The sequence below is a fragment of the Condylostylus longicornis genome, unplaced genomic scaffold (genome assembly GCF_029603195.1).
Source record: "Condylostylus longicornis isolate FDR11 unplaced genomic scaffold, ASM2960319v2 ptg000001l, whole genome shotgun sequence".
Lineage (NCBI taxonomy): Eukaryota > Metazoa > Arthropoda > Insecta > Diptera > Dolichopodidae > Condylostylus > Condylostylus longicornis.
Window position 1 is genome coordinate 1,083,314 of NW_026577970.1, and position 24,283 is coordinate 1,107,596.

Below are 24,283 nucleotides of genomic sequence, written 5' to 3' on the forward strand. Positions count from 1 at the left end.
AAACACATTTTCTATAACTTAACTTTTTATATATTTTTCTTCTTTAATTAATACAATTTATCACAAAAGCAATTACATATATTTCTTTGAAAGTTCGCTTAAATTAATGTAGATATAAGTAAATATAATAAATTGTATACTTTAAATATAATAATTGTGTAAAAAAGGTATTTTTGCTGAAACTTATATTGGTGCAATAGACATTTTTATTATTTATAGGTTGCCATCATTTTATTTATCCATCCTTTATAAAGCGGTACTCGTGTATAAACACCAGGATGTTGTTTTGTAGCTACGTTTTGCACATATAAAAGTATTAAAAATAAAGTTTTAAATATTATTTAAATTTATAACGTCGCCATCAGTAAATTGTACTTACCACATCCATCACCCCATGAAACAACTCCTACTAAACGTCCATTATAAGTTATGGGACCACCAGAGTCACCTTGACAAGAATCTTTTCCACCTTGTGGTACTCCAGCACAAAACATTGTATCGAACAAACCATTATTATAAAGCTTTTGACATTTTGCAAATGAAAACATTTCAACCCAAACCTTTTTCAAATATGGAGCTAAATTACCCCCAGATGAAGTTGTACCAAAACCTGATACTTCCATCTTTACACCATTTGCTGGTAGATGTGTTGCTCTTGCAATAGCACCTATATAACTACTTTTAGTAAAAGGACTTTTTAAAAGAATCAAAGAAATATCATTGTGTAATGTATTGATATTGAAATCTTGACGGCGAATAAGCCTTTTTGCCGGTTTTACAACACCACCATAATTCCAATTATTAGAACCAGCACGTACATGTGTGTTAGATGCTGACTGCCCATAAACGCAATGTCCAGCAGATAAAACCCATTTCTGAAAAAGTTACAAATTGCACAATGTTAATAACAGCAACCTAATTTTAAAGAGAAAATTTGTAATATTTTCACTTTTGAACCTACCATAGAAAGTAATGAACCACCACAAAGATACGGCCCTAACGTAACAGCAACCTGAAATTTGCGATATTTAACTTTTACCGCAGTACCACCAACAATTCGATCATCAACTAGGGGAACCGTTGTAGAATCAGAAGCCTCTGCTTGAATATATGAAATGAGTGCTAAAAAAATCGCAAAAGTACCAATAAACACACGAAACCACATTTTTAATTAAACTAAATTTGAAACTAAGATGGTTTGCGATATTTAAAGCCTGAAAAAAGTTTGTTCTAATATTCCGATTTATTTAAATTCTATTATTCCAATTTCAATTTGTATTTGTGATTATTTTAATAGCATAATATGATATTCGTACCACCTCCTATTATTACGCAATGTATTTGTTAATTTTATACACAGTAGTCTACCGTTTTAATCACGATTACCTAATAATTTTTTTGATTCTTGTTTAATTGCGGTAAAAGGAATTTAAATATTCTTCCATTGTCAAATTATATTTTTTAATTTTTAGAATGCCCCAAATTATCAGAAGTTACAAAACGTTGGTAGATCCCAGTAGACTCCGCTATATCAATATCTTGGCTAAAATTAAGCTTTCACACACAAATAAGACATGGAGGACAAAACATTCACTTCTTCCGGTTTTGAAAAATTTATTAGAATACTCATACTTTGTGCTAAATCATAATTGTCAATAATCTGTTGCCGAAAAAGATTTTAAGCCTGCGAAAACACCGGTTGGAAATTATAAAGAAGCACGGTCTACTTATATACATATATATTTTTAATTTAAAAAATTATAATTCCCCCATTGCATTTGTAACTTATTATTTTTTTTATAAATACACCATTATTTTAACTCACATTTTCTATTAAAAACTAAACCATATATCAACTGAATTAAATGAAATGCTTTTGGCATCACATTTTTTAATTGTATACCCTTTCAAAGAGTTACAAGTTCAAAGAGTAACAGCAAAATAAATATCTCTTAGATATTTAGACTTTTCATTATTAACTGGGATATTTTATTAATACCAAATGCAAAATTTAATTAATTATGGTTCTGACCAACTTAATTATGGTTCTAACTATGACCTTTGCTTAACAATTAAAATTTAAGTTGAATTCACATTCGCAGACCTAAACATCAATTCGACTTAATGAGCAATACAATTTTCATCGCTAAAAATATTAAAATTGTATTAAATCGGTATTTGGATAAGTTTTTGTATAATTAAGAATACTGTCCAAAATTTAAATAAAATTTTTTGGCCGAAGTAAAAAAGCCTGTTCTGAAATTTTCTGTACAAGATTTTTAGAAAAAAAAACTCTATATTATATACCCACTAATTACCCGGGAATACACTGTGTTAATATTATTTCTGTTTTTATTATATTAAAATCGTTTAAATTATTTAAAGAAAATATAAGTTGTAATAATATAGATAAAACTGACACATACTTAGAAAAAACACTTTATTTGCATTTAATTAGACGTCAACATTCGCTTAATCGCTTAAATTTACTATATATTAACCATAAAAGAAAAATCTGATGTTGTCACCACATACGCGGTCATATTATATAATATATTGTAAATACAATATTTTTCCAATTATTTGTGAAATAATACCCATATCACATTTCTGCGGAATTCACCATGCACCAGAAGTTTTTTTAGACTTTTATTTATTTTCAATTTTTATTTAGTATAATAAAAGTTTTATATAAGTTTTATATAAAAATTAGTAAAAAAAATTTTTTATCCTTAATCACTTTTCCATTTTTTGTTTTTTACCCTTTTTTCTCATTAAAATTGATTGACGTTGCAATTGGCCGTAATTTATGTGGAGTACCATTTCGAATAAAAAAGAAATAAAGACAAAACTAGAAAAAAATAGAGTTGGCAATGTCAGCTCTGTAATACCCGCACGAATTTGTTATCCTATGTGCGAGTAAATATCCTATGAGACTGCTGCCGTTTTACCATATTTTTTTTCAGTAAAGTAAAAAACAGAAAAATTTCAGTACTGTAGGTTGAATAGTTTTTAAGATATAGCCAAATAACTTTTCAAGTTGTATGGCAGCTACTAGAAAGAGCCAAGCAATATCAATGAGTTTTATCAAACACAATTATCCAAATAATATATTTGCTTGTGCAATTAATATATTTCAATACGATAGCTTCTATAATTTCAGACATATAGCCAAAACGAATTTTCAAGTTAGATGATAACTACCTGAACCAGTACGTTGATCATATCCAATTTAAAATATAGTGTTCTATTATTTACTATAATAAATCATTTGTAAAAATTTGGTGAACATAGCTAAAATTATTTAATTATACAAACAAACATCATTAATATTCTTTTTTTTCTTTTCTCCCAGTATTGGAAATGAATTCAAGTAAGAAACAGCTAAAGAAAAATGAAATTGTAAACAAATGATGAGAATGAACTAATTAATGTTCAATTTTTTGGAGTTTATCTCACACATGCAATACTTTTTTTGGCGGTAGGAGAGGTATAAATTAACCATTCTGTTAACCATCCCAGTAAAGTGCTATGTTCAAATAAGTTTAAAACAAGTAAAAACGTTTCACTCGGTACAAACAAATCAACAATATGTCTGACCTATAATTGGGCATCCGACTACCAAGTTTCATGAATCTGACTTTATAATTTTTCCAAATATTTAAAACAAGCTTTTGGAGTTGTATGGCAAGTACCCGAACCATTCAAGCAATTCCATCAAAACTTCAGAAATATGTTTGACCTATAATTGGACACACGACTGCCAAAGCTCATGAATCTGACTTTTTTATTTTTCCAAATATTTAAAATAAGCTTTTAGACTTGTATAGGAGCTACTCGAACCTGTCAAGCAATTCCACCAAAACTTCAGAAATATATCTGACCGATAACTCGACACACAACTGCCAAGTTTCATGAATCTGACTTTATTATTTTTCCAAATATTTAAAATAAGCTTTTGGAGTTGTATGGCAAGTACCCGAATCTGTCAAGCAATTCCTCTAAAACTTCAGAAATATATTTGACCTATAATTCGACACATGACTGCCAAGTTTCATGAATCTGACTTTATTATTTTTCCGAATATAAAAAATTTGCTGTTGGAGTTGTATGGCAGCCATCCGAACCGGTGCAGCTATCCAATTTTAATTTTTAGAGCATGTGTAGAATATAATTGGACACATGTGTACAAAATTGTATATTTATAGCTTTATTAGTTTTTGAAATATTTAAAATAAACTCTCTGAGTTATATGGCAGCTACCCGAACCCGTTGTCCGAATTAGTCCAATAACAATAGGGTTCGTCCTTGGCACAAAAGAAAAAACTTGTGAAAGTTTGGTGTCGGTTATTCGTTTTTGAGTTATCGTGCGATCGGACGAACGGACGGACGGACAGACGGACATGTCTAATCGACGCAGAATTTTACGCTGAGCAAGAATATATATATATATGTCCATACCGCAGATGACTCCTTCAAGTAGTTACAAACTCCATACCAAAGTTAATATAACCTTCACGAAGTGCAGGGTATAATAAAATTTTATATAGAGACTTTTTGTTGAAAATTCTGTGAGATATTGTAATAAAATTCCACGAAAAGTCATCATTTCATTTATATAATCAAATCTAATTAAAGTTCAAATTTCATCTGTAATTCGTAATTTTAATTGAAATGAGAATGAAAGATTATTCCTTTCTTTTTTACAAGATAAAAGTTACATTACTTATATTTGTTAACGTGACGCAATTAATTTCGCGCACGTAATCAATATATTTATAGCATCATCATTAAAGAGACAACAATCATGATTTGAAGTACAAAAATATTTGAATATTTATATTTAATTAATAAAGAATATTTATTAAATAAAAATAATTATCGATGTATGTGCGATAATTATTTTTAACTAGAATAAAATAAACTTAAAATTTGCGATACCAAAACCAATATTTATTTTTAATTTTTATAAACAGTTTATTTTATTAAAAAATATTTTAACATTTTAAAAAATTGGGTGAAATTATATTGAAATCCGTTTTAATACTTGTTGATTAAAGCCAAATAATTACAAAGTATAGGTGTTATAAGTAAAATGTTGACGTCGCTACTACTACCAATGTTGTTGATGTGTATAAAAATTTGTTAAACACAGGAATATTTTGGTTGCAAATCATATTTCCACCCAATTTCATAAAGTTCATACAAATTGGAAAAAGTGAAGTTAGCATATCACTTCTTAAAAAATCCTAAAGCATTGTGCCTTGAAAACAAAACAGAAGGGATTTCTTCGGCGAAATGTCAGAATTCATATAAAATACATAAATTTAAATGGGGCTGCCCAGAATCAAACTAAATTACATTCGTGAATTTCTCCTCGAAATAGCTTAAATTTATATTTCACCGCTGGCGGTTTTTTTGACATTATCTGTTTTCATGTGTGTGTGACATTATATACAAAATGCTGTATAGTTCATTTTGGCATTCCACTGTTGTTCTGGGTTAACAGCGAAAATTTTTTTATCGTTCCGCTTTGATTAATGTTCAATGCTCCGCTTTGATCAAACGTATAAAGATTTAATCAAGGGCAAAAAATTCAATGAAATTCAAAGAATAGTTGTGCTAACTTAGTCGCAAAATAATCAAGAGTTAATGATTTTTCAATATCTGTCCAGCTATCAATATTTTCTGAAGAGTTTCATCTTTAGATATGGTTTGCTTCCAAAACATTGTATGAATATTTGTATGAATAGTCTTACAGAAATTTGTGTAATATTTATTAAAGAATTATTTAAAAAAAAAAAAATCGAAAAACTAGAAAATAAAAATTCTGATCGACGAAAAATCTGAAGATGGTGTTTAAATATCCATGATTAATAAAATAACTTCAAAAAATTAATAAATTAACTTTTACTTGTATTTTTTTTAATTGATGTCAAATAAAATTTTATTTGGCATTAATTTGAATTTTGAATGTTATTTTATTCTCACTACATATTTGATTTCCATCTCTGAAATAATATTTTTTAATATTTAAATATTTGTTTAAGTTTAGTTGAGAAATACTATAAAACATTAAATAAATATTTAATAATCATTCGAATATAGTGAATCAAATATGTACTTTATAACTCTCAATGAGCTTATCACGTCTGTCTGTTCTTCGTTTCAAACACTTTTTTTAATAATTTTAATTAGGAGCAGGTATACTAAAGTTATACGTACATAATATATTTCATTGATAAAAATCTCGTTTTGATTTAGTAATATCGGGAAGTTACTTTGTTTCGATAAATTATCCTTTCGGTATTTTCAAGTTCAAAAATGTAAACGTTATCTCTGAAGTCATTTTTATAGTAAAAAATTCATAATAAACACATTGTTAAAGTTTCTTAATGGTTTCTAGCAACAAAGCGTTTTTAAATGTATTTTAAAAGTTTTAACTGCGTATTCATCAAATATTTAAATATGTACATATATTACCATTTTCTATTTCTATTAAAAAATTTAAATATAAATATTCATACACCTTTTACGAGTGATTAAAGAAATTTTCATACCTAATTGTTTGAAAGAAATTGTTTGTAAATTAGTTAATTTTCAATTTTAGAATTTAAAATATTGTCATTAGAATCATAACCATAACCATAAAATGTTTAAAATTTAGTAGCTTCGAGGAGTTGCGTATTTTTTCATAAATTCCATTAAAATTTTGAAACCAATTTACATTCAAATGTGATGTAAAACAAAATTTCAATGAAATCAAAAAGAATATTTTTCTTGAATGGCTATTTACGTATATAGTTCTATAATTAATAGTTATTTTCAAAATTTTTTTAATTCAATTTTAGAAGAAATTTAATCAGAAGAAATAGGATGTACATACGAAAATTAGGTTATCCTGACTATATGCAATTTATTTCTTGGAAACTTTTCATGAATATTATATATTTTTAAACTTTACTGTTCCATTGTGAATGGAATTTCCGATGTTTACCTTTTTTGCATTGCATACAATAAGGGAGGTTATGGGATGGCAACAAATTTTTCATATCGGGTTTTTGGTGGGAACACTTTTCTTCCTGGTAGGGAAATATAAATATACCTTTTTTAGCAACTAATATTTTATTTTACTTTCTTCATTCAACGACATCATACCGTTATCATATATTTCTTTTTTAAGCAAGTATTACTATATAATTACAATTTAAATTACAACACAATTACAAATATTACTTTCTCATTAATTAACAAATAACATGATTTAAAATACAAGACGATTGTATTAGCAAAACATTTTTCACATTGTTGTGAGACATTTTTGCAGCGACGTTTCATTAATCTTTTGAATTCCGGACACAAAACGACTCCAAAACTAAGCCTTTTTCAACAAATTGTAATTAATATTTTGGTTATTACACACAAAAGTGAATGGTATATTGTCGTTTACTTCCTCATTAATTAACTGAGCTTCACATTCTAAAACAATATATTTTATAAATAATTCCCACTGTTATTTCATTTTACTTTTTGCATTCAACGACATCACACCGTTACTATATATTTCTTTTTTAACCACGTCTTCACTTTATAAAGGGGAATATTAACAAAACAATTCACATTAAAAAAAAAAAACAAATTTTTTATTACATACAAATTATATCAAGTATCTGACGTTACATAAATTTTACCATATAAATTTCTTTTTCCATTTTGAATCAAAATGTATTACTATTTGAATCCAAATGGAAACGCTTTTTATGTGTATCGTATTTTAAAACTGTATCGTATAAAACGTGTACAGATTTTGCTCAGAAAGTCATTACACATTATTCACTCTTAAATTGATACATTTTATTGTTATTATAATGATATTTAAAATTTTCTGCAAAATAAATAATTTCAGCAAAGAAATATTATTTGTGAATTATTCATATACAAACATACGAAATAAAGTTATACTCAAAGATGAGAACGGAGTGAATCTCTTCACTTTTTACCGATCGCATTCCATCGCAGGTAAGTGACGTGATGGCACCAAATTTTGCATGTCGAGTTTTGAATGAGAACGCGCTTCGCCATAGTAGAGAAGCGTAAATAAACTATTTTTAGAGAGGGGTCGGTCTGCCGTTTCGTCGCTCTGTCGATCTGCCGGTCTGTGTATGCAGGCGTGTATCTTAAGTTCGGCTGAACCGATTTTGATGAAATTTTATAAATGAGTTTATATTGGGTATGACACGAGTTGATTAAGTTTTGGGTTATGTCAGGTCCCGCGAACTGGACACTTTTGCAGGCCAATTTTTCATTTTTGCGTATATAAATAGAAATAATGAACTAATTTCTTTGATATTTAATATTTATACAATGAATAACAATGAATCTAAAAATTTTTTGGAAAGGTGAGGGTCCGGAAACCGACCCTGGGACGATTTTACATTTTTTACTATATCTACGTAACGGATTTATGGAATTTTTTAAAATTTGGTATTGGAGTTCTGGTAGTTACCAAAATCAACTGATGAACTTGTGAGGGTATTCGGGTGGCATAAAGCAGAATGCTACTAAGAGCCAAATTTACACTCTTTTAGGTATATTAGGTAAAAGCTTGCAAACGTCCTTAAAATTGAAAGGAAGTGTTCAAAATGCAATTATATAATCTTCTGTAATAACTAACTTCACTAACTTGGCGATATACATTGCCCCAGGTTAGGTGCTAATCACATCCGATTTTTAAACCCATACGAACATATGTTCAAATGGTATACAAAATTTGATTTATCGTTTGTAACGCTAAGAAATAATGGTCTGAGATATGCACTCAAGTATATATTTTTGATCAGCGTCGAATTTTGAGTCGATTTAGCTATGATTATCCGTTTGTTCGTCCGTCCGTCCCAACAGTAACTCAAAAACTGATTCTAAGTTCACCAAATTTTCACAAATGATTTATTATAGTAAATGTTAGAACCCTGTTTAAATGGGCTATGATCGAGGTCCAAGTTCGGGTAATTGCCATACAACTTACAAATTTACTTGGTTATATCTAAGAAATTATAGAAGCTATAGTGTTTGATAAAAGTCATTGAAATTGCTTGGCTCCTTTTACTCTCCTTACTCAACTTGAAAAGTTATTTGGCTATATCTTAAAAACCGTTCAACTTACGGTACTGAAATTTTGCAAAATTAAATATGGTAAAATGGCAGGTATTAAAAGTTGTTGAGATCTCATGTGCACTTGTGACAGCTGTCATATAACTCCAAAAGTTATTTGGCATTATCCCAGAAATTATTGGAGCTATAATATCGAAGTCTTGTGAAAATAAGTGTATTGTTAGGGCTGTTATGTGTGATAAACATCGTTGGAATTTCTGGACTGCTTCTGGTAGCTGGCAACAACTTCAATAGTAGTTTGGCCATATCTCAGAAAATATATAACACAGTACATCGCATAAATTAATATGTCAATATGGCAATATTGTTGCCGAATTAATATATTAATGTTAATAATTTTTATTATTAAAATATGTTATTAATTAATAAAACTTTATTGTTGCTTTTGTTCATAAACGTAAATAGCCATAAAGGTTTTGCAAAACTTTCTACAAAAAACACCATTCAGAAAAGAAGAAAACATACATTCTATGCGTATTATGTTCTATGTATTATTTGTCTGCTATTTGATTTTTTCAGAAAAAAGTCATATAGATTTGGAGAGGGGAGGGACACATTGGGTGCTGTTGAAGCTAGAGTAAAGTTGTATTCACAAAGTTTTTTGTTAACAACAGAAATTATCACATTGCCTGCAGTACTGTACGAATTCCATAAGAGTTATGTTGAGCAAAGTTGTAAAAGCTGATGTAACGAATCGAGAAAAAAAAACGGACTTTTTTTTAGATATTTAGCTCTTTTTTTCAATTTTCTATTCAAAATTTTGAAATTACTTGAAAGCGTAAGTCTTTCGCCTATCATCGGTGTACTATTACGTAGATGCATACAATTTTTTTATTTCTCGATTGTTTGGTCGGTATATATATTTTTTTTTTCGATCGGAGGAAATCATCAACAAAGAATTCAGTGGCTGCTTACCGGTGTGCGGGTTGAAATTCTTTGCCACTTTAAGGTCACTAAAACCTTTGATCCTTGTTTAAACTAAAACCAGTACTTTATTGACTATCAATATAAATTTCGCGAAAAAACTTTTTTTTTTTTGTTTTTTTTTTTTTTTTAAAGAACTCTATGATCTACCAAAATTCCATTGGGAATATTTTTTATAGGTAATAAACGTTATCCTAACACAGTTCAAAGGGTTTTGTTCGTCTGAGTCGTCTAACAAAATTTTGATCGTTAGCTAAACGTGCCATCTCTGGAAAGTTGGGAAAGATGAATTTAGTTGCGTGCAGCCCTTTTCCTTATGTCGTCTGTAATGAAAGGAATCTCGAGATCTCTATGAATATCAGTATTACGAACATACCAAGGGGCGCCGATACTATTGCATAATACTCTATTTTGAAATGTTTGAATAGTTTAAAATGAAGTTGGTTTGCACAACCCCATATCTGAATACCGCCAGCCCAGACCGGCTTTAATATTTAATTGTAGATCAAAATTTTATTGTGCGTGGAGAGCAAAGATTTACGGTCAATTTAAAATTTTAGCCCTGCATATTTCAGTTCTAGTTCTGCCCTCTTTTTCTTGACATGCTCCTTCCATCTCAATTTCGCATCTTGTATCATTCTCAGGTATTTGGCTGAATTTTCATGTGGCCTAGTTACTAGTTATTGTTAATGTGGGATAGGTGTCTCTATTTTTTTGTAAGTAACGTTGACGTGTAAAGATTTGGATTCATTTAATTTGATTTTCCACTGGGAAATCCTATCGTTGGTCCTTTACGTTTTTTGCAACTGGTAGAATTGCTGTGTCGTTTGCAAAAGTCGTCATCATTATATCAACCATCTTCGGGCTATCACTTCTAAACAGCAGATTCAAAGCTGGTCCTAAGATAATGCCTTGAGGCACACCTGCTTGTATATTTGTTAACGCAGACTCTTTCTGCCAAATAGGATTCTTTTATTTCAACGAAGTTTTTTGATAAAATCCTATGCAGTTTGTAATCAAGACCTTCATGCCATACTTCATCGAAAGCTTGCGCCACATCAAGAAACTCTGAGAACAAATACACTTTTCTTCTAGAGCTTTTCCAATAATATCCGTTATTCGATGAACTTGTTCTATCGTTGAGTGTTGCTTTCTGAAGCTGATCTGATGCGCTTCAATTATACTGCCATCTTCAAACACAGGTTGCATATCTTCTTAGGAAAGGTTTTTAAACAACTTCGAAATAAATGCAAGTAATGAAATTGGCCTGTATGATGTCGTTCTGCTTTTTCAACTTTGGTATCATAATTATCTCGGCTTTTATTTCCATTGATATTTCTTTTTTGTTGAAGAATGTTATTTTATGCCTTTTCTGGAATATAAGTTGATCTTAAGCTCAAGTTGATATCAGACTCGATGTTGTCCGGTGTAAATGTATCATACAGATGATCAGCAAATGTTTCTGCCTGTTCCTTGTTGCTACGCCCCCAAGTTCCATCCCTTTTTCCACAGCGAGTATTCTGTTTCTTTCGTAGTAGTTAAACTTTGTAAATATTTCTGTATAGTCTGCCCTTTTATATCTTTGATCAATCTTCTTAAGTTTTGTGATCTATTGTTTAATATATTCTATCTCGTGTTTGCTGCCATCTTCTCCTGGCTCTACGTTTTTAACTTATCATATCTATTATGTGTCTGGGATAATTGTAAACAGATTTTCTTTATGTGCTGAACTTTGTAAAGTTTTCAACAGCTGCTTGCTATCGTCTTCTGCATCAAGTACTGCATTTGGGTCTATTCTTTCTTCTAAGTTTAGCTTTAAACTGGGCCAGTACGTAGTTGCGTTCGAGAGAGAAGGTTTCTTTTCTTTTTTCAGCACCTGCTCATTCACCCTTAAGATTACCGCAGAATGATCGGATTCAAAATCATAGCTGTCCTCGACAAAAGCGAAATTTTCTGCCACTCTTTTTGTTGTACAGAAATCCATAAGATCAGGTGTTTTGTTAAGATCTGTGGGCCAATATGTCGGCTTACCTGTGGAGTGAAATATACATAAATTTTCTCTTATGTCTTTTCTAAGCTCTCTGTCTCTTGTCAATGTCATCCTGGAATCTCAGTTGCTTTGCTTTGCATTGAAATCATTTTCAAGAATAAATCTGTCCATAACAGTTAAATCACTTCCTTGAAAATTTGTTTCTTTATGGAATGCTTAGATGGGCAAATACATTGCTCCTACCTGAAGGTTTTGCTTTGTCGCCATCACCTTAAATAGACTCAGCTTTATTTCTTTATTTTCAACCTTGAAAAATTCGAAGTGCTGGGTTTCTTCCTTAATGATAACTGCACTACTGCATTGCGAAGTATATTCGGGGTGCATCGCCGAATAGATTTTGTTGCCGTTAATTTTCACTTCTTTGCAATTGTGGAATTCTGGCACAAGACATATATCTATATTTTTATACCCGTACGATCGTATGTTCGAAGGGTATAATAAATTTGCCTTACCGTTTGTAACGCTAAGAAATAACGGTCTTAGATATAGACTCAAGTGTATGTTTTTTATCAGCGTCAAATTCTGAGTTGATTTAGCTTTGTCTGTCCGTCCGTCCGTCCGTCCCAACGATAACTCAAAAACTAATTGAGCTAAGGTCACCTAATTTTCAAAAATGATTTATTGCATTAAGTGCCAGAACCCTATTTAAATTGGACATGATCGGGGTACCGGTTCGGGTAGCTGCCATACAACTTCAAAATTTATTTGGCTATATCTCAGAAACTATAAGAGCTGTGGTATTGAAATTTCACACACACGAATATATTAGTAGGGCCAATGTGTCTCACAGAAGTGGTTAAAATTACTTGGCTCCTTCTGGTACCTGCCATACAACTTCAGAAGTTATTTGACTATAGTTCAGAAACTATTAAAGCTACGGTATTGAAATTTCACACAAACGAATATATTAGTAGGGCCAATGTGTCTGACAAAAGTCGTTGAAATTACTTGGCTGCTTCTGGTACCTGCCATACACCTTCAAAAGTTATTTGGCTATATCTCAAAAACTATAAACACTGTGATATTGAAATTTCACACAAGTGAATATATTAGTAGGGCCGATGTGCTTAATAAAATTCGCTAAAATTTCTTGGCTCTTTCTGGCTGACTTTTCTGTTTTATATCTTTCCTCATGTTTCTTCTTCTTTGAAGATCTTTGGCTCCTACACATCCTCTGTAATTGGCTGGATGAGATTCTTTGCAATGTGCACATTTTGGTTTAGCTAATTTTGGCTAGGTGCAGGAAGCTATCAGGTGATTTGCTGCACATTTCACACATGTCACTTCTCTGTTGCAAAACTTTGTACTATGGCCATAGCGTTGACATCTTATGCACTGTGGCATCTTCCTGTTTTTTTTGGGAGCCTCTATTTTAACTTTCGTATTTTGGATATGCGTGATATTATAAATTTTTTTCGTATCTTTTCATTTTATCATTAAAATGAGATTAATTTCATTTTATCATCCTCTCTAATTTTTTTAGCAATATTAGATGATGCATGTATTTTGAAGTTCCTTTGTTTTAGTTCTACTACAATATCTTCTGGCAGACACGATGGGTGAAGATCCCTTGCAACCACTTGAATTGACCTTGTAAGTTTTGTTTTCGTAGGTATGCCATTTTCGATTTTCTTTCATTTATTGTTTTAATGAAGCTTCTTTAATCTATTTCTTTTTCCACATTAATATTTAACTGTTTGCTGTTTAAGACTTTCACCTCGTAGCGTTTATTTTTTTCCTTTAGAGCACTTTTACTGTGTTGTAATCGTTTATGTTACTTAAAATTACTGGTGGAGGCTTGTGTTGCTCCCTTATCAGGCTTAAGATATGATTGTATTTTCTGAAGAGTTTTGTTGATTGTTGTTACCTATCTCTGGAGAGCTTCCTGCTTTACTTTTCTTTCTCTTTTAAATTTTTTATTCGATTTCTTTGGCTAATTTTTCCTCATCTGTAAAGTATTCTTTTGGTATATTTTTTGTTTCTTTTGAGTAGCTACTTAGTTTGTTTCTAAAATCATTATTTACAGATCTAAGTTCACTTATTTCCCTTTTGACTCTTGGCAAAGCATTTCTAAGTCTTTAATTTTTTTAGACTGTTCTTTTTGAATTATTTCGCTGTCTAATTCCATAAAGGTGTCCTTTGGCTATTGCTGTTTTTTTGACACCGTAACTACCGAGGACGATGTGAAAATTGGTGTTCCCGGTTGTTGTACTTTTATGTCACCAGGAGTGGACGTCGGCGACCTAGCTACCACTCTGCCCTTTTTAAACGAATCTGCTCTTGATTCTTCATCCTTGGCCCTTTTGTCCTGTTGTTCATTCTTGTAGATCTACGATGACTTATTATTTATGAAATGCTGTTTCCTGTTGTTTTTTGATTACCCATTCGTTGATGATGATGTCCTCTCCCTCGGTGATCTGGATAAATGCAATAATTAATCCCACCCATCATTCACGGGATCGGCCTCTAAAGAGGATGGATTCTCCAGAAAATGTGGACCTGTTGTTTTTTGATTACCCATTCGTTGATGATGATGGCCTCTCAATCGGTGATCTGGATAAATGCAATAATTAATCCCACCCATCATTCACGGGATCGGCCTCTAAAGAGGATGGATTCTCCAGAAAATGTGGATTACCATCTGCGGTACTAATAGCTTTTGTTTCACTTATTGCATCATATTAATTCGTGAAGTCTTTATTGTGAAGTTGTTCCTCTCTTTTAGTATTTGGCCGCTCCTATGGAGTACAGACGCCAACCAAGTCGCTGATCACTGTGAGTACAAACGTGCTTGGATTTTTCGGACGATCCCAACGATGCCCGTCCAGCTCAACTGGAAAGCTGGTTATACCAGCTATTCGTTTGCACCAAATCTCGTTAGCCACACAAAAATGTGTTATCAGGAGGCAAGGGTGCAGAGAACTATGTTCCCTACCCTCTAGAAGGTGAGATTTGGATCTCTTGGTAGAGCTGTTGCAAACAATAGATATTCCTAAGCATTTATCTGAAAGCACGTTGAGAAGCTTCCGACCCTTGGCCTTTACATTTGCCCCCCGGGTCGATATGTGGATATAAATTTTTATGTTTTACTAGATTTAACTTTAAATTTTCTTCCTACATTGAATTAATCATTTATGTAGTGTGATATATACATTCATGTATCAATTTTGTTTCAATATTTTCGAACATATTTGCACTCAGTGTGATCCACACTCTTAGCTTCTTATATTTCTTTTAATTGCATATAAAGGAAGCTTCCACTTGTTCTTTCAAATGAGAACAACAATTTAGAATTATGTACTTCTTTCTTCTTGCAAAATTTTGAAAATCACAAAACCTTCTTTGTTCACTATTTATATCAGCGCGGCGTACTTTTCCAAGGATAAAAAACAACATTTGACGTTTGATATAAATTTCAGTTTGACAATGCTAAGAGCAAAGAACTTAGAGACTTACCCGAAGTTTTTGGCTTCACTATGTTTTTTTGTTTTCAAGATACGATTAAAGCGAGATAAAAACACAGCCATACGTTTAATATTTTTAATGCGTTAGTTTCAAACATACCTAATATGATAGATAGAAAGAACGAAAAGAACAATAAATAAAGCTGGATCAAACCAATGGTTTGTATTGTAACACTTTTCCCTTCAACAATTGAAAATAATGCTTTTAAAAGCAATCTACCGCACTACCTACGTACCTTCCACACTATTAAAATTATTTTCATTCATATACGAAACTATTTCTAAGATTGCATATATTTAGGATGAACGATTTATGCAGTCTTGAAATAAAGCAAAAATTAATATAAAGAGATATACATAATGCTCGATTTTAAGGGCTACTTACCTGGGCGAGTTAAGAAAAAAAATTATATTTTTTAATAGCATGGAATTTACCGTTACCTTTCTGCGCTTATAGAAATTTGAAAAAGCTTACGGTTTCGCAAATATAAGGTGACAGATATTCAAATTTTACAAATTTCGAAAAGCGATAACTTGAGAGGAGGTGGAGCTGGACAAAAAATTTTGTTGTAACAAAATGAACTATTTTTATCCTCTAACAGCTTCTAAAATTTCAGACTTTTACAACCTTTTAGGTTTAGGAGAAAAACGATATCTCAACGAAAACGACATTTGGAAAAAACGGATTTTTGACATTTTGTTTTTTTAAAGTTCCAGTATAGTATGTCGCAGTAGAAGAAGCAACCCAATGCTTTTCTGTGTTTGAAAAATTTAGAAAATGCATGTGGTTATACTACAATAAGTAGTTGAAAAATGGTATTTTTAGGGTTTTGAGGCACTTAGCTCTTTACAAAAATTAGTTTCTAAGTAGATATAAAATTTCAGTTTTCTATCTTCAAGGGTGTAGAAGTTTTGTAAACAGACACACGAACAAATGGACAGACGGACAGACAGAGTGAAAATAATAAACACATTTTTTCAAAAATTTTTTGGAAAAGTGCTAAAAACTAGTCGTGTACACTTGTATTGTAAGTTTTGCAGTATAATGTTTATAGTTTTCAAATTGTGTTCCATTCTGTATATGAGATATTTTAAGTTTGGTTTTTCTTTTTCAAAAACACACTTATAATATACACATAGATATGTTTTTTTCCTAATAAATAATAACATAAAACTTAAAATAAGAAAAGCTCTTCAAATAATTACAAAAAAGTATATAATTAAATAAATGATTAGCACCTTTTAGATCTAATATTTTTTGAGTACTTTATTTTAGAATATCGCTTTGAGTTAATAACGTACAGCACAATAATGTTGATAAAGTAATTGATTGTACTTTGAGTGCTGCATATAAGATACGGGCTAGTATTATTTCGCAAAGATTAAAAACATTTGCAGAAGGCATTTTGTATGAATACCAATGCGGTTTCAGGGAAGGCAGATCGACTATAGATCAATTTTTTGTGGTGAAACAGAGTATGGAGAAGCTATACGAATAGAACCAGGATGTTCATCCGCTATTTTTAGATTTAAAACAAGCATTCGATGGTATCAAAAGGAATACAATTATAACGGCTCTGTTATACCAGCCTTGGTATACCAGCAAAATTGATTAGACTTAACAAATTAAACTAAATTAACAGCGGTTTTTAGGTTTGGCGCTGGCATCAAACAAGGTGATACTCACCGACTGTTTTTAATTTGGTACTACATTATGCGATTCGACATTTGTACAGAAATGGAAATATAATAAATAGATCAACCCGAAAAGGCGCAAATGCAGATGATATAATTATAACGTCGAAGCGATTACAATAAACGAAAATAAAACAAAATATCTTAGTAGAATAACTGTACAAAATATTGTTATTGGGAGACATAATTTTGAAGTCGTTTAAATAATTTTGAAGATGATTGTACAACAGCCAAAGGCCCACCCCGGGCTGTAGCACCATATGATGATAATGATGATGATGATGATTATTTAAACTTTTTTTATATGGCAATTAAATTTGAATTTACTATTAAATTGCATACCTAAATACTCGTAGTTCGAATAATGTTTCAGAGCTACATTCCTACTACCAAATAAAATTTTTTTAACTAGGTCCTTTTTGTTTTTTTTTACCCACATTTGTAGGAACCTTACCGCTAGCATCCTTGAAACCTATTTAACAGGATTTCTCAGCGTTTATGAAAATATTCCAAAAACTGATATATAATACTTGCGCCAAGCCTATATACAAACATTGACAGCCACTATAGTTAACAGTTGATTTGCTATAAACATGAACAAGGATGATTGCAATAAATGGAACACGAAAATTATTTATCTACATTTAAATATATTTAACTTTCAATTAGGGAAGTAAAGATATTCTGGTCAAATCAAAGTTGTCACTAACAAATTTTAGAAAACAGGGAAATAAAGTTATTTCGATCAAACCAGAGGTGTCAGTAACAAATATTGGAAAACAGAAGATGTGTGTATGTTCCACAAATATGAGCAAAAAATTTAAATAATATGTAGTCTCCTTGTAATTCGCAATTGCACAATTCATCACAAAGACACATGTTAAAAAGTTTAAAATGAACAAAATATTCAAAGTTAATCAATCTAATATTCGTTTCACTTTTGTCTACATTTACATGGAAATACGAAAAGAAGCCTAATTAACAAAAAAATTTAAATTGCAAAAAGAAAGTCCTCAAACTTTTACGGACCATGTGAAAGCATATGAGTTAATTAATTGCAAACAATAAGTTTTTTCTATCATTAATCTCAACCCAATCATTTTAGAACATTTAATGTTTGAAGAAGCTCCCCCTACCAATTGTGTAGCAGTTTACGTAATTACACCTATTGTAACGATAAAGACAAAACATAAATAAAAGCAGAGAAATAAAGATAAAGAATATACAAAAGATAAAAAAATAAAGAAAACTGGAAAAAGGTCCAGTTTCAAAAATTCTAAAAATATTATAACGAACGCTGTCAAACTATTTCTTCTTTATAACCAAAATGTTCATGGGCTTAAAACTCAGACCAATACTGTTTTAATTTAACTTCACTCTAATTGACTATGATATTTTTGCTCCAACGTATGACTTACCTGACTCCTTCTATTAATAATATAAAATTATTCAAACTTTCTTTTTCTGTTTTTAGAATTTGCAATGTTCCACTTTTTCGTTAGTTATATGCTAAATTTTTTCAACAGTTTATTGTGTCTCCAATTTTCGTAACTCAGAGGATGAGGTCAATATATTTGAGAGTTTTAATCTCTCTTAAAGTGGATCAAAAAACAAAAACAAAAGTAACAGCAAAAAATAGGCTTGGCGCAAATATTTTTTCTCTAAAAGCGATAGTGACTCTTGCAATTTTTAATTGTTGTGTTATCAATTCAAACTTGCGGCTCACTTGAAACTTTTACAAGTAAACAATTATTGAACAATTATTAAATTATAAAATCCAATTATAACATTTTTAAAAGGGAAAAAAAGAATACGTTAAATTTAGAGAAATTAATTATTAATTTGCAAGGGAAAGATAAAGCTATTGCTTTATCACAAAATTTGTTTCGAATCTTTTTGCAATAAAGATCTTAAAAATAAATTATTAAATCATTTTTAACTCAAAAAACTCAAGGAAAGGAAAATGTCAACAGAATACTATGAAAAGGTAAAAGAACTTAAAACACCTTTTGAAAATAGATTTGGGGATTAAAAAAAACTAAAAGATACGCTTACTTATTTTCTCAATCTATTTAAATGCAATGTTATCGAAGACGGATAAATTTATTCAGATATATCTAATATCTGAATAAATTATCCAGGAAAAATCACCTGTTGAAATAGAACTATTAGAAATAAAAGAATATCAAGTTTAACCGTAGTTAAAAAACTTACTTTTGGAACAACACATTCTTATAAGGCCTTGCATCCTTCGTTAGAATATGTAAAGTTAAAATATCCTTCCCATTCAAGCAACCAACATCTTACTAAAGTATTATGTATAAATTTAACTAGTTGTACACCTAACTTTAAAGAATAAACTAAAAATTTTCGATAAATAATTCAAAATTGTAATTAAATTTTCATTTTCATAATAATGTTTAGGTGTTTAACAATCTTTGTAAAAAATAAACGCTGAAAACTGCTTTATAGTGAGAATGGAGGTAAATTGTTATAACAATATAACAATAATTGTTAAATATGTAGTTAAAATTTATGCCATGTAAAAAGCTTAGATTTAAACTTTTCATATATTGAACCTTTAATTTGATGTCGATTCCGGTAAATTTTTTAGCACAATTATATTTTTTTGAAAAAAAAAAAACAATATTTGAGTAATTAATCTCTTAAATTTATATATTAAAATTACAAAACTAGTCAATTCCTTCCACAATAATTAAATTTATACAAGCTTATAGTTTATTCAAAATGCAAGTGCCCATTAGAAAATGCGTTAAAACACAAAACGCAGCTGTTGCAGGCAATGACTATTTATAATTTTTCATCATTGTTTTAATCCATCCCTTATAAAGCGGTACTCTAGTATACACTCCTGGATATTGTTTTGTAGCTGCAACAACATATATACATACATATATAATCATTAGTAAAAATATGAAATTTTAGAGTAAATACATCAAAATTATACAAGAATCCACTATATTATACTTACCACATCCATAACCCCATGAAACAACCCCTAGTAAACGCCCATTAAATGTTATTGGACCACCGGAATCGCCCTGACATGAATCTTTTCCACCTTGTGGTACTCCAGCACAAAACATTGCTTCTGTTAAAGCATTGCTATAAAGGTTTTGGCATTTGCTAAATGAAAACATTTCAACCCAAACACTTTTTAAATAAGGTGCCAAGTCTCCACCAGATGAAGTTGTACCAAAACCAGATACTTTTAATTTCTTACCTTGCGCTGGTAAATGTGATGCTCTTGCAATTGCACTAATATAAGGTCCTTTTACAAAAGGTTTTTTCAAAAGTACTAGAGCAATATCGTTGTCATAGTTATTCGGGTTATAATCTTGACGACGAATAAGTCTTTTCGCCCACCTTACAACTCCACCGTAATCCCAGTTATTAGACCCAGCACGAACATATGTTGTTTTTGCGGACTCCTGATATACACAATGAGCTGCAGATAAAACCCATTTCTAAATATTAAAATAATTTTTCATTTATTTCAATTACAAAATATTTAATTAAATACCATAGAAATTAATGAACCCCCACAAATATATTCCGCTAATACAACAGCGACCTGATATCTTCGATATCTAACTCTCTGTGCTACACCACCAACAATTCTATCATCCACGATTGAAGTAGAATTAGAAACATCCGCATTTGCACTTGAAATTAGTGCCAAAATGACTGCAAAAATGCCGATAAATGAACGAATCAACATTTTGAACTATACTAAATTTAAAATTAAACCGATGTACAATATTTAAAGGCAAAAATATTGTTTATTTAATAATTTATTTTTTTTAATTTGAACTTGGATTTCATATTATTCTCACGATAAAGTAATATTTCCAAACAGTGTTAAAAAAAATTGATTAAAATTAAATATAACCGTAACTTATTATAAGGAAAAAACAATATATTTTTAAGAAACATACTGTTTGAATAAGGTGTTAAGTAAATTTATTTAAAAATTGAAGCTGTATCAGGATTTCATGATACATTATTTGTTAACAAATAAAATTCTTAAAATAAAATCTAATAAAATTCTTTTGTATTAATATGTTATGTCAGTTAGAATTATAACAGAGAAGGTTTTAAATTTTATAAATTTTTCTTACCTTAATCTATTTACATAAAATGTATATAGATACAATTATCAACATCAAGAATAGCATATAGTTCTTTGAATTTCTTTGTGTTGTTCCACTTTTATCTAGTATGTTTTGAAAAGCCGATTAACAATTAAATTTAATAATTAAATTTCTTTACATGAATTCTTCTAGATATTTTACCAACTTATTTCTAGAAACTAAGTATGTATTATAATATTTTACACACTTACTTTCAATTCAAATTTTTAAATTAAAGAAATAATTTGCCATTTAATTGAAGAAAAATTAACATTAAATTATAATTTGCTTATTTTTAAATACATATGTATGTACGTACCAGAGCCGTAGACTTCATCAATTGAAAAAAGTCTTTGTTTCCTTCAGAATTTATACAAAAATCCGTTTAATTCCATGAAAATCATACTTACTCTCTAACCTAAAATATTGCTCAACAAACATTGATTTATTACGCATTACTTACAATAATTATATGAACATATTTTACTGCCATAAGATAAACTATCATTTGTTAAGCAGTGAAATAGTCTACCCCAAAAACTAGCGACAATTTCATCAATTTATTTTGATAACATACTGTATTGTGTGTACACATTAAACTATTATTATTAACGCATAATTTTAACAATATGAAGCAAGGAAAAGCCATCGACACTTATTCTTTTCACATTATGATGCAAACAACGAAGAACGTTCCAATTTTACCTATAGACTGAGATATTATAATTGAAAAAAATATTTGTGGCTGAATGGCTGCAGTAATTTAAAAATTACAAAAAAATAAAAACTAAATTGTTTCATTATTTGAAAATATAAAAACAAGATGGTTATAAAAATAAAAACGACATTAATATTCTTTTGAATTTTACTTAATTTACTCGATTATAAAACAATTTTTTAATGCAGAATTTAATATTTTTCATACTTACAGCCTAATCGTTATCTCGCTTTTTTACTCACTTTTGTTCACTTTCAAATCAGAGTTCTACATTTTTCTAATCGATATTTCATTTTTGCAACAATGATTACTTTTTTTTTAAATTAGATTTTTGCATTTTTTCTCAATTTATCAACTGATCGTCCCACTTTCAAAAACAAAGTGAATACATTTTGTATAAATTTAAAAAAAAAAACAAGATACGTAATACCGAATAATTCTTCTCAATCGAAAATTACACTATGCAGATATATGGTAGTTACTCATTTTCTTCTCACCTTCCAAGTAAAATAGCGAGAAAGTCGATACGGCCCTTATTCTCATTCAAACATAAACTAAACTATACCTATAAGTTATGAATTCATAAATCTGCTTTAATCTTTATTTAAAAGAACATTTTCGTATCCAAAAAGGAAGCCAAAATCTTCCTTCGGTTCGTAGTCCAAACGACAATCCTAGCGAAAAAATCAATGCAATGAACATGCAATGCTCATCCTAAAGTATGCAATCTTTGAAATATATTCTTATATGAATGAAAGTAGTTTGATTTAAATAATTTTTATTATTTAAACAACTTTATTATTTAAATGTACCATTCCTAAGAAATTTTCGCAGCAAATAAAATGTTTCTTTTTACCGACCGCATTATGTATACAATAGGTGGGTTATGTGATGACAACAAATTTTGCACATCAAGTTTTTGGTGGGAACACATTTTCATGACAGGGAAGTGTAAATAAACTATTTTAAGTAACTTGTCAGTCTGTCGGGCTGTCTGTCTGTGTGTGCACGCATATATCTCAAGTTCGGCTGAACAGATTTTGAAGAAATTTTATATGTACTTTTTACTTTTGGGATGTATCAGGCCTCGAGAACTGCACTTCTTAGCGGGCCTGTTTTACAATTTTGATCATTAGGAAGAAAATATTCAACAGATTCAACATTCAGAACAAGACTGTCCAAAGCCTAATAACTTTTGGAAGAAATCAGGTGTCAGCAACTGAACGTTCAATATATAAAGATAAATAAGCAATCAATTTCATTCAATTTTAATATTTAAATTCTCTGTATTAAAACAATTAACATATAAATTTTTTGGAAAGATCAGCGCTCGTAAACTTATCTGGGAGCTGATTTTACATTTTTTACCATATCTATGGAACAAATTGATGGAATTTTATTGAAATTTATTATTTGAGCTCTGGTTGTTACCGAAACCAACTTGCGAGAATTTCAGGGAATTTAGGTAGCTCAACACGAAACTCTACTAAGAGCCAAATTTATATTTTTCTAGGTATGTTAACTATAAGCTTACAATTGCCCTAAAAATTGGAAAGAAGTATTTAACAGGAATTTTTATAATATTCTGTAACACTTTCACTCAACTAGACAATACACATTGCGGTCGGTTATGTGCTGACCACATCAGATTTATTTTTAAACAAAATACTCTAATGAAAATTTAATTTGAACGCAAGAAAGTATTTATAACATAATCATACTCGTAATATTTTATAATTTCAATGTTTATTTCTAACTTTTAAATAAAATTTTTGCTATACAATGTTATTATAACTTACACGAGAAAAATAATCAAAGTAATTTGATATATCAAATATTAAAGTAAGCTATCATAATTTGAAAAAAAATATATGTATATTAGGTACTATAGATACTAATTTTAGTATCCAGTATGTATTTAATTTTTATTTGAAGTGTATAAACATACGTAAATTCAATCAATTGCTTTATATTTTCAAAAAAAAATAATAATTTTAACATTTTTCTTTAACATCACATTTCAATTAATTATTAATTTTAAATAAAAAAGAACATACGACAAGCTTTTATATAATAAAGCATAATAAGTCTTGAAGATCGGATTTTT

The 24,283-nt window shown here is 29.8% G+C and overlaps 2 protein-coding genes across 2 annotated transcripts; both read right to left on the reverse strand.

Annotated features, from left to right (window-relative positions):
* Window positions 1-209: 209 nt before the first annotated feature.
* On the reverse strand, window positions 210-11,304 carry LOC129618790 (trypsin alpha-3-like). The gene is made up of 4 exons (XM_055533794.1): window positions 11,178-11,304; window positions 962-1,122; window positions 380-875; window positions 210-292 (listed from the first exon to the last, which is right to left on the reverse strand). The coding sequence occupies exons 1-4, from the start codon at window positions 11,302-11,304 to the stop codon at window positions 210-212; spliced, it is 867 nt and encodes a 288-aa protein (XP_055389769.1).
* Window positions 11,305-14,915: 3,611 nt separating this feature from the next.
* Window positions 14,916-21,046, reverse strand: LOC129618799 (trypsin alpha-3-like). The gene is made up of 4 exons (XM_055533807.1): window positions 20,849-21,046; window positions 20,297-20,792; window positions 20,163-20,194; window positions 14,916-14,978 (listed from the first exon to the last, which is right to left on the reverse strand). Exons 1-4 carry the CDS (start codon window positions 21,044-21,046, stop codon window positions 14,916-14,918), a joined length of 789 nt encoding a protein of 262 aa, XP_055389782.1.
* Between the last annotated feature and the right edge of the window lie 3,237 nt (window positions 21,047-24,283).